At 41.9% G+C, this 12,465-nt stretch overlaps 1 protein-coding gene across 1 annotated transcript in view; it reads left to right on the top strand.

Moving 5' to 3' along the window:
- Positions 1 to 9,707, top strand: part of LOC115788995 (carboxyl-terminal PDZ ligand of neuronal nitric oxide synthase protein) — a 53,038-nt gene extending 43,331 nt beyond the window's left edge. The window contains exon 11 of the mRNA XM_030742136.1: positions 7,636 to 9,707. Within this exon, the coding sequence (XP_030597996.1) occupies positions 7,636 to 8,200 (565 nt within the window). The 3' untranslated portion in view covers positions 8,201 to 9,707. The remainder of the gene's footprint in view (positions 1 to 7,635) is intronic.
- Positions 9,708 to 12,465: the final 2,758 nt, after the last annotated feature.

Below are 12,465 nucleotides of genomic sequence, written 5' to 3' on the forward strand. Positions count from 1 at the left end.
CTGTACATTTCCATCTGAATATTGGTTTCATCTGGGAGTGTGTTGCTTGCATGCAAGGCGCTCATGTGCCCGTGTTTCTCTATCCGCCAAAGTAGCTTAGAAATATACCATCTAAGTGACTTTTCCCTGGCTACCACCCTCCTCCTCTTCCTCCTCCTCCTGTACGGGCTTCTGTTTGTTTCCTCTCCTGAGTGACATCACATTATGTAAATAGCAATCATGAAATCTGATGCCCGGCTCTTACACAAATGGCATACAGAAGTAATGAAAGTCAGGTTGTTACTGAGCAGAAGAAAACGAGACAAACAGTTCTGACCTTTTGCTGTTTAGATTAGGTGATGTAATGAAGCTTATGTGGGCCAACCAGATCTTATAATTTCACTTCAGCATAGGAAAAATAGGGGGGGGGGGGGGCAGTGGAAAAATGGAAAATTCATCTCCTTTGTGTTATTGTGTTTCCCCCCCCTTTGCAAACTCCTTTGCATTACCTTTGACGCAGTGAGGCTCCTCCTGTGTCTGCCCTCCTCCCCCACCCGCTGCATAGCAAATTTTATTGCTTCCATTTGCTTTTGTTTTCTGGATTTCCCCCACTGGATCAATGTTTACAGCCTGAGTGGCCCGATTTTATGTTCTGCGAACGACTAGACAGGTCCTCCAGTGCCATCTTCTCCCTCCCTTCTCTACTTTGCTGTCCCTCCCTCCTGTATCTATCTAGCACTGGCCAAGCAAAGCGGCAGAATCTGTTGGCACTGTTAATGCAAATCGCACGCATTATCCTACAAATCCATACGTGTGTTCTTCAGCTCACCAGCTGTCTCGAGTACTCTGCATCGCCGCTTTAGCGTTCAGTGTGGGGATAGCACTGAACACTAAAGCCAACCATGTAGTGAGTCAACCTTTACACAACAAGAGTGGGATCCAAACAGGATGTTATAGTAGGCTTAAAATACACTTTGTTGCCACAGCTTTGAGTTGAGTAAGAGGATGACTAAAGTCAGTGCAGACTCTGAGGGCCATGAATGTCTGTGCAAAATGTTAAATCAATCCATCCGTTAGTGAGATATTTCTACCTGGACCAAAGTGGTAGACAGACGGAAGATTGCCGTCCCCTGAGCCACAATGCTGCTAAAAACCGCAGCATGCCCACACAGAGCAGAGAGAGAAAGGTATACTGTAGTAGCCAGCTTATATGCACAAGTGAGTCATGTTTTCCTGTGGCATGGTATACACTGCATTCTCTTCCAGCCCGTCTCTCTGACAGGACTGCATGTTGCATAATCACATTTCCTGACCTATCTCATGTTCTTCCTTTCTCCTCTATCCTTTCTTCATTTCGCTGCTTCATCACATCACGGCCTCTCTGTCCGAGCCGCGCTATCAGACCTCGCTGGTTGATAATTTGATTGCACGGATGTGATGGGAGTGTAATGGATGATGTTTTCAGGCGTTTGGGCAGAACCCCGTCAGCTAAATTTACATGCTGTTTTTCTCAAATAGTTACTGTAATTTTGTTGACAGTTTTTCAGCGAGGTCCATGTGTGCTTTCAGACTTTGATCGGTCTGAATGTGACGTCTGCAGAGCTGCAGAGTTAGTTTGTAAGAATGAGCTTTGGCAGGGACTGTTTGGCATGTTCGCGCTTTTCAGTAGAAGTAGTAGAATTTTGAAGTTTCGCACACTCTTTGCAAACTTAATCAGACATCTCACCAACACCCTCAGCTGGGGTTGAATGTTAGTTTCTGTACAAAAGCAAGATGCTTTTGTTTGCTTTCAAAGAGGCTCAGTGTCCCCTTGGAGTTTAAGCATCCTCCTTTTTTTCTTCTCTCTTTTTTTGATTGACTGCTTTGTTTCTTTTTATTTAATGGTAAAAAAAAAAAAATGAGTCATATGTACTTCAGTTTAAAACTGTAAGAAAACCTTTGCTCCTCTGTTCTCTCTGTTTGTTTTATTTTCAAGTGACATTTATTAATCAAAGAACAGACATTTTCTGCAGTGGCACACATCTTTGATATTAAAATAATTCAGGGAAAGGGACCATAGCGTTGGTTCTCCATGTTTCCATCTACGAACTACAAATTAGTCTCCAATGGCTCCAATAGGTGAATATGTTATGAATTACTCATGTGTGCCTAAAGTAGTGGACTTACATTGCTATTCTAAGGCAATAAGTTGCCTCACATTTTGTGTTCTGTCCAGTTGTTACAGTTATGATATAAGAAAATAGGTGCTAACTTGCAGTGCTAGAAAAACCATCACAGTAAATGACAAGAATTCAGTTTTAAGTACAACCCCCAAAAAAGTTGAGATGCTGTGAAAATGTAAATAAAAACAGAATGATGCAATGATTTGCAAATCTCGTAAACTCATATTTTATTCACAACAGAACATGGAAAACATATCAGATGTTAAAACTGAGAAATTTTACTATTTCATAAAAAATATTAGCTCATTTTTAAATTTGATGGCAGCAACACATCCCAGAGAAGTTGGGATGGAGGCAACAAAATTCTGGAAAAGTAAGCGGTACTACAAAGAAACAGCTGGGGGAATATTTTGCAACTAATTAGGTTAATTGGCAACAGGTCAGTAACATGACTGGGTATAAAAAAGCATCTTAGAGAGGCAGAGCTTCAGGAAATAAAGATGGGTTCACCAATCTGCCAAAAAACTGTCAACAAATCTGGGTTAAAGCTCATTTAAAATGAACTGAGGAAAAGTGGAAAACTGTCCTGTGGTCAGAGGAATTGAAATTTGAAATTATTTTTGGAAAACATGGACGCCGCATCCTCTGGACTAAAGAGGAGAGGAACCATCCAGCTTGTTATCAGCGCTCAGATCAAAACCCTGCATTTATGATGGTGTGGGGGGTGTATTAGTGTCTATGGAACTGGCAAGTTGCACATCTGGAAAGGCACCATCAATGCTGAAAACTGTATACAGGTTTTAGAGCAACATGTGCTCCCATCCAGGGAGCAAGACAAGCGTGGCTCTGCAGCAGAGCAGTGCGGGAGCTGAACCGGCCTGCCTGCAGTCCAGACCTTTGACCAAATGAAAACATTTGGCACATCATGAAATGAAAACTGGGAGAGGAATGTTGTCCCATTCTTGTCTGATAGTGGATTCTAGCTGTTGAACAGTCTTAGCTCTTCTTTGTCACATAAGTCCAACAACTGGTCTCCTCAGTTCCCGCACATTTAAAAGGCTGTTGTTACTGCTGCACAGTGGTAAACATGTTTTGCTGCCAGCAAAATGACCTTATTTTCTTAAATTGTTACATTTTTTTCAATTTGAGCATTTATGCTTCTTGTGTTGTATTGTGAATAAAATATGGGTTTATGAGATTTGCAAACCTTTGCTTTCTTTTTTTTTTAGTTGACATTTACTCCCCATTCCAACTTTGTTGAAATTAGGGTTGTACAATACTATACAATACTACTAAATTGGGACACCAGGTCAACTAAAGCTGAATGTTGTAACTATGGTCGACACAAAGCATTTTGAATTTGCTGCCTCTGATTTGCAGCTGTGTTCAGAGCCATGCAGTCAAACTGATGGCAAAACATTGTAACAGTGTTACTGAATTCGAGGAAGTGTATGTTTCCATCTTATGTAACGCTGAGGATATTATTGAAATGCTAAAGTTGAGTTGGGAATTGGGGGGGCTTCCACATCCAGCTGCTCAACCAAATAACTCCAGTCCTGTCTGCCACTGTGTGGTATTAGATATTACCGCTGAGGGCACTAAAGTTAGAAATGTTCAAATCCAAAACATGTGAGATCACTGGTGTTGGCTTTTATTCCTTCCACATGCATAGCTCCCTGATCCTCTGTAGTCTAACTGTTGCCTCTCTTTGGTACAGGTGTGACGACCCGCTCCTGCTCATCCTCTTCTTCCTCTAACCATCCCTCATTTCCTAATGAGATATCATCAGCCACTGCCTTAAACCCACAGCTCATGCCTTTCATCGTCCTGTCCCCATCCCCGTCCCTCTCATCGTTTACTGCACCAGCCTGCTTCTCCCTGGGAGCCTGGGGAGCTCTCTGCCACTGCCTAAGCCCCCTTCCTCTCCTCCTCTTCCTCCTCCTCTCTGCCCCTTCTCCTCCCTCTATGTGAGTATTACTCATGGTAACCAGCATGTGGAGCATGGTGTCTGTGGCACAGGCATGGGGCTGTGCATGCAGTGGATGAACAGTGTGGGTGTTAACTGGCTCGTGTGTAGGTCTCACCAGTGATTTCTCTGCTAATGACTGCGTAACCTCTATTTACATTCAAATGTGGTTGTGCACATTTAAAACCCACATTAGCATTGAGGTAATCAATGAGCCACAAATAGCACTTCTGTCTGTTTTCCACCCTTTGGATTGTTTTGTCTCTCCCAGTTTCGCCAGAAGAGAGGAAACGTTCTTGTCAATATGTGGCATTATTTCATCCGTGGAGGTTCAGCCTGAGCAGTAAAACTGTCAGAGCAGAGGCCGAGGAGCGGCACATCTTTATGTACCTGTCTTAGAGTAAATGTGTTCAAGTGGACTCTGTGAGATAGTTTAGAGTGTGAGTGTGTGGTTTTTTTTTTGTCACATGCATGTTTTGATTTACTCAGAGAATCTGATAAACCCATCCTCAGGCATACTGACACCACAGGTCTGACATACTGTTCTGCTGCATGCGTGACCAGCAGCCATTATTTTTTTTAAAAAACAGGCAGCAAAAATCTTGTAATTAATAAAGTTCAGTCAGGATCACTATAGTTACAAGAAAACTGTATTTTCATCTGCATTAATTTACAGAAAATGCCTTTTGTGAGCATATATGAAATGTGTTTTCTCCCTGCCCTTTCCATGTGCAGCAGCAAGCACACATATATTGTCCTTTTTCATAAGTATTTTTGAGCTGTCATAAATGGTCTCCTCCTAATAATCTCCTTATGTTGTACAATTTTATAGATAATGAGCACTGAAAGACTTGAACACTGTATCACTGTCAAAGGCCTGACCTCAGTCCTTAGCTCAGCTTCTGTTCTGTACACCAAAGGGGGAACTAACTGAGGATTGGAATTTCTAAAGTTCAGTGACCTGTGAGCAACATAAAGTCAGTATTTTCTTGTCAAAGCACCTACAGTTTAATCGCTAATGCTGCGTGGCTCTACATAACACAGAATAAAACCTGCTACAGCATTCATGCAAAATGATATGAACTAAATTACATCAACAGAATCCCTCATTTGTTTTTGTTTTGTGAAGAATTTCAACACTAAGTAGACTGGGGAGGAAGAAAAAGAAACCAGGTGCTGAGGTGCAGATAGACTCAATGGGAAACAGCTTAATAGAGCAACTTAAATGTGGTAATACATATAAAGGTGGAAAAATGCATTCATCCATTCACTTTCTTAACTTCCCGTCCAGATCAGGGTTGGCTGGAGCCTGTTCCAGCTAGGGATGTCACAGTACCAGAAATGTAATGGTTGGTACCAGTACCAATAGAATTACATGATTCTCGATGCCCAATTCAGTTACAAAACAAAGTGATTATCCCATAAACTCCTTTATTAAAAGGTTGTATTGAATTATTGACCTGGAGGTGGCAGAGTGCTTATTTAAAATGTTAACATTATATTTCCTTGACAGGAAACAGACTGAATGTTGCTCAATAGCCTGCTAAGCATTTATTTAACATTAGCCACTGTACAGTCAGTGCCATAGTTGATTTCACAACAGCTGCCTGCCTAATTTTGGATATTGTTGGATGTTAAATTGAAACTCCACCTTCAATTCTTTGGACAGGTCTGGATGCCGGTCTTTTAAGTGCTTTACAAAAGTATTGACTCCTTTGGTGTGATCGGGTATCTCCGCTTGGTCATCCACCTCGAACACAAAGTAATAACATACCTGATTCTGACTTCTTATCAACAAGTCTGTGTGCAGCCATCGCGGCAAGTCTGTCGGTCACCATTTTCCATGTGTAGCTTTTCCCGTGCTTGTAGGTGTCCGTTTATTTCTTCAGCAAGTAAGAATAGACTAGAACACTTTCTGGCATATGCTGCCCCATTCAGTTATACAAGAATTGCATTCTCAGTACAAAAGTACTTACGGTAAAAAAATACAAGTACCCCCACATTTTACGAATTTTGGTATCGAAAGGTATCAGAAGTCTCAGATCTGTTGACATCCATAATCTCTAATCCCAGTCCCTCCAGAGTAGTACTAAAGCAAAGTTATGGCCATGACAGAAAGTAGAGGAGGAAAAGAAAGTAGCCTAATGCTTAATCCAGCTGCAATCCAAGCCACAGCTTGGCAGCACTTTACAAATAACAGCACTTTGACCTGCTGCAGAATCAGACTGTTAACTGCACTGTTTGTCTTTATGAGCAACAATAAACCTGCTACCTCTAGAGTGCGCAAAATATGAGTATTTAAGAATCCAGTGGTTTCATTTGGCTTCAGGGGCACTATGTGGGCTACTTGGACAATTATTCCTTTGAGTGAAAACATGAATGTCTCGACCAAAATTTTATTAATGGCATTTCATTGAAAACCACAAATGTTAACTTGCTAACCTCACTTAAACTCAGCCAGTGGCCACCATGAATGCAGGTGCCACATTTTACACCAGTCCATAGAAATAGTTTCTAAAACATTTCACTGAAAATAAAAAAGCTACCTCATGCTGTTCTTTGAGGAAAAGTCAGGGGATTCTAGGCAGTCAGCTTCATTCTCTGGGGACCATGATTTTCTAAACAAACTATAATGGCAATCCTTTTCATTACTGCTTTTTCTTTTTTTTTTCCAACTGCATTGCAACCCCCAGAGCTACACTGTGTTGAATATGAACTAATGATATCCCCTGTGCTTTGGAGTCAGTGGAGTTCAGGTTGACCCTCCCTCCATGTGCTGCTCCATTTGTTAGTGTAGGAAATGGCAGATAATTATCTCAGGAGATGTTTTCCCCATCATTGCAAGTCTGTCATTACTGTTGCTGTCATCATCATCCTCGTGCGGAGACGGTAAATACATCATTAGGTCGCATAAGTTCATTACTCAGCCCAGGATTCAACCACGAACCGAATTTCTCAGGGGAACGAAGTTAGCAGCCACCATTACAATGTAAATGGGAGGAGTCAGGGAGGAAGTGAGGCTTGTTATCGGGCATTTGTCAGGAATCATTTTCCAAGAGAATGCCCATAATTGAGTGTGGTTGTGAGCACTGGTGCTTGTCATGATGTTACTGTGGTAAAATCAGAGAGTGCAATGCATTTATTTCTGGCATGCGTGACGAGCGAAAGCCTGCAGCTTGTTCCTTGCTTCTTTAACTCCCCCTCCCTCCTGCAGTCTTTGGCTCTTTTTGTTCCCAACAGGGAAGCTGTGGGACATAGATAAGTTCCTAGACAGCTGGAACAACAGGGAGCCAGAGACAGAGTCACTGTGTCGTGTAGTAACAGCTTACACCATAGTGCACTCAGGTTAATGGAGTATAATGTGACTGATGGAGCAAAACTGGCTTGAGGCTCATTCTTATACTAATAGTATAGAAAATGATGCTGAATATGAAGCAAAAAAAGGACAATAAAAATGTGCTGTGAAATTCTCAACATGTTAGCCAATAAAGGCTTCAATAACCAATGCCTCTGTTCTCTCACTGGCAGGTGTAAGCAGATAATCCCCAAACTCGACCCTCCCCCACCTTCCATGAACCGCAAGAGAGCTAGCAGAACATTGTCTCCGGGGTCAGAGGTCACAGTTGCGCCCACGCCCGTGGAGGTCACCTCTAATGACGCGGCCCCTAGCCGCAGCAGCAGCGTCTCATTCCCGGACATCACCCCCAGCTCGCTGTCATCTGCTGACTTCCATTCCCTGAGCAATGGCGAGAGCAGCTCCTCCTCCGCCAGCGAGGACTCGGGCGTGCGCTCCGAGACCAAGTCCCTGCTGTCGCCCCTGCGGGACGATGATGACCTGTTCGGGGACCGCGGGACGTTTTTAACGGCCTCCAGCGGCTGTAACAGTCCTCTGGAGGAGAGGGGCGAAACTGTTCTTTCGTCTCCTGAGTCATATCCTGCCGAAGCCCCCACCCTCACCTCACGGTCGGACACTTGTGGCCACCCACTGCCCTTCTCCTCCCCTGTGAATGATACCTGCCTTCACATCAGTTTTTCTGAGGACGAGCTGCTGGAGAGCAGCCAAGAAGACCCTGGTGTCCCTCAGCGGAGTTAGGAGCTATTGCTCCCCTGGAGAACTTTCATCATCTTCTGCAATCAGCTTTTAATCCAATATTTACTGTCAGACCCTCCTATGTTTGCAGTGGGCTCCATTTCAGGACTTTTAATTGTTCCACCCACTTGTGACACAGAACAGGCATACAGTAGCTGATACCAGTTCCTGGAAAGTACTCTATTGTACAAGTGATTAGCCTGTGGACAGATTTAGTATTTTTGTAATAAAATAACGGTCTAATTTACTTATTAGTGACTAGAATGTTAAGCAGAATACATGTAGCACCTCTTGCACTGTTAGTCACACGTAATTTAGCGTAGAATTCAAAGACAATAAGGGAACACACTTTATTTTTGCTAGTAGTCGACGTTAAAACGTTATTTTGTATGATGGTTCACTGTGGTACAAACTAAAGACTGATCATGCACAATGACCATGCAAGTGTCGGTGATGTTGGGAGGAGCCTCGATTTCTGCAAAGCACCCGACAGGATGACGGGAGGAGAGAAAAGAACAGGAAAGTCAGTAAAATGGAAAATGAGATCTAGTTGTGTTGTGGTCTGTGCATAGCATGACTGTGCATTATGTTTTTGTACTCTGAGAGGTTAGTGGGTTTTCGAATGTGTTTTTTTTTTTTTCCTTGCATTTTGGAGGCCTTAAAGCACAGCTGGGAGAATTAGCGGAATGGCTGCAGGTATGCTGTGTACTGAATCGATTTGTTTTGGATGCAAGCCTTTAAAACCAAAAGGGATTTTTGAATTAAATGCATTTTCTTTTTGAGAAACTCAACATAAAACTAACTACCATGAAAGTAATGGATTGTGCCTGTGTGAGTGGGGAGTCTGTTACAAGATACTAAATGGGGAGATAATTGGGGAATCAGAGAGGACCTTGGAGAAAGACAGCTCGGCAGATGGATTTTCTCTTCTCTGCCTCTATCTTTGTGAAATCATGAATACCGAACAAATCTGCTTTGGTTTCCAGGGTGAATTAACCTAAATGGTGGGAACATTGTTGGCATTCGATCAGGAGAAAAGGAGTGCAAGTGTTTTAAAATGAATAAAAGTAGATATTAGCTGCAGTCTCTTATCCTAAGACTGCAGTTATAAAAAATAGTTGTATGTACAGTATGTGAAATGAAAATGCCAAAATGTACTGCCCTAGGCTCCTCAGATCAAATTAAAGTGAAAAAAAAATTCAGTAAACTGAGTTACTTTAAATGTCTGACATTTTATAAATTAAATGATAAAATGTTGGAAGAAAATGATAGAGACAGTAATTGCATAAATGGACAATGGAAAGTTGGAGCTGTTTAACGTCACACTTAAAAAGTTCCTCCTGGCTCGTTCATGGTGTCGAGTGGCACCTTCTGTGAGTAGAAGTGAACATGAATGGACATGAGGGGTAAAGCATACGAGGTGAGGCGGGGGTGTGAAGCTGTGGAAATGAGGCTTTTCCCAACATTATGTATGGCAGGGAGCTTAACAGCAATAACACGTGGATGAAAAAATAATAAAGAGAAATAGCTGAAAAAACTGGTACCTTTTTTCTGACTACTCATTTGTAAGGAACTGTTACCTTCCGCACACAAGACACTGAAGGGAAGAGTGTTATGCAAGAAGGGGTTCAGAGAAACTTGTTACTTTATTGCTTACATTTACTGTCATTGCGCAAAATTTAATCTTCGAGTGATCTTTGTTCATACACCTTCAGTATAATTTCCTGTAACTGCTGAACAGTCAACGTAATTTGAACCACAGCCAGAGCTGAAGACACTTTGAGAGGATTACACTACAAATAGTAACGCACCGGTGTATAATATTTAGAAACAGGTGCAGCTCTGAGAAAGTAATGGAGCACCTTATAGCCAAATTCAAATTATAGACTAACACTTCTGCCACAGGCCATTAAAAGAAGGAATTTTGCTGTTCATGTCATCTTCTCAGTTTGAATGGAAACCAGAACAGTTGACATCTGCTCTTCTGGCCTGTTTGGCTGTGCACTAATTATATCTTATTACAGTCCCAATTGGCATTAAGAATTTATGTCTCTCAATTTCTTTTCCACACAGTTAAAATTTTCAAGGCTTGGCGTCACTTCCTGTCGCTTTCTCTGGGACGTTCTGCTCCCAAGGTGACCTTTTGAAGGTGAGCTGCAAGGATACCTTCTACAGTGTTACTGGAGGGCAGAAACATCTGACAGGCGTGATGCCTTCAGGGCCTCGGTGGAAAGCAGTTATAACAAAGCAGCCATGCAGCCCTCTGATCTCAGGAGTGCAAACACCACCTCTGGTACAGGCTGCTGATGAGAAATGAACTATGTGGTGTCCCCGTGTGCCTTCATTCTCACCTTCAATATGGAATTCCCCAACTGGACAATCAATAATGCAGGATGCTTGTGCAGCTTGTTCCTTCTCTCTCCTTCTCTCTCCAGAGAGGTGGTTTCCATCCTGTTCAGTGAGCCCATTCGATACCAGACTGCATCTGATCTGTGATCAATCTGACGTAGCTCTTAAGAGCTGGAAGGCAGCTTCATGCCAAAGCCTCGGCTCTTCAGCTTTACATAGCCGTTTAAAGTAGATGGACATCGTCCTTTATGTGCCCATTAATGCTGCTGAAAAGTCATTAGTCTGTGTATGGACAGAAGCGAGCCTGTCAGTGATATAAGCTGTGTGTGTGATGCTGGCAATCCCAGGCACAGAGACCAACTCATTATGCAAAGCCTGCTGCCTTTAGCAGCTGCCAGTAGAAACAAAGATAAAACAACAAACTACAGTAGAGCTTGTTAATTTTTTTTTTTTTAAATAGCTCATCCAAGAATGGCAAAGCAACAGTTTAATTCTAATATCAACAACACATGGGTGTAGAGACAGTGATATAGTGCAGTGTAATTAACCAAAATGCTCAATGTTCACTTCCTTCTGGTATTTACAGGGTAGGTGGCTCACAGACGTAAACAGAATACAGATAGTGTCATATCTCTTTAAATGCAAATTTGTAATATCAAAGTCCTTGCTGGATACCATCATTTTTTTCTGGGAATGTAATTATGTAGCAAACAGTTCAAAGCAGTGGGCAGGATAGAAATTTTCAAGATCAAAGATTAAAGAAAAAGGTTTCAGTGACTTAATCTTTAGACACACACACAGGATGTGAACAGTGTCGTGCCTCCACTTTCTTGCCTGTCATATTTACACTGAAATCGCTAAACTCATGCACAGAGGAGGCTTTAGTCATGTGATTCTGACTTGAGTAAAAAGCCAAGATGGCCTTTCATGCTTTGCTAAGCTAGTAGCTAAATGATTATGTATATTGAATTCATCATAAAATAAAGTTACGATAGATGTATCTGCAACCACACAACTGAAATAACAATTTGGTAGCATCCATCCACGCTCAACTCATAAATCAGACGGTTTAAGGTTTCCTTCCCACATCGCTGCCACGTTTAAGTTCATTTGCAGTCACTGCGCTTCCACAGCAACAAGTACATTTAGTTCATTTGGTTAAAGTGTTTCAATACACTTTATGATACTACACTATTCTAAATCATGGTGCACACATTTGATTTGATTTATATAAGCTGCACTACTTTTCTCTCTGCCTTTGGAGCGACCTGTATTTCCTGGTTTGAACAAAAGAGGAGGCTGAGAGTGGAGCTGGGTGATAAACAAAGGGCTGAGCCATCTGCTGCATCCCTTAGATTCCCCCCCCATAATAAACTGAAGTACAAAGATACTAATTAAACAAAAAAATATTTTTTTGCCTCACATCATAGAGAACTAACAGGCAGCTGCACTCCTGGTTGTGTTGGATAGATTGTGGTTGGCTTGACCAACTTAGATTTCTACACTGGTTGGAGTGTAGTATTTTTTAGGTAAATGTACCATGGCAGTGCAGAGGAAAAGGCTGTAAGATGTACATGTCCCTGCCTTTTTTCATATCCTGGGTAACATTTGTGGCAACTGGTTTCTCCCAAGATGGGCAGCATATGACTTTTGCTCTTGTATTTTTCAAGAGATGCTTTTGGGCAGAAATGAGTCAAGTTTGAGGTGCCTTATATTGTATGGTAAAGACAATATTAGAGGGAAATCTCCTGTGAACAAGCACTTGGCAGCAGTGGGAAGGAAAAAACTCCTTTTAACAGGAAGAAACCTCCAGTAGAGAAAGAAAAACAGACATGTTAAAAAAAATCAAAGTATTGAAAAAACTTTTTATTTTTCCTGACAGTACATGTTTGGTCTGATATATTTCTAAGTCAAACATG

This window comes from Archocentrus centrarchus, chromosome 12 (genome assembly GCF_007364275.1).
Source record: "Archocentrus centrarchus isolate MPI-CPG fArcCen1 chromosome 12, fArcCen1, whole genome shotgun sequence".
In the NCBI taxonomy this organism is placed as follows: Eukaryota; Metazoa; Chordata; class Actinopteri; order Cichliformes; family Cichlidae; genus Archocentrus; species Archocentrus centrarchus.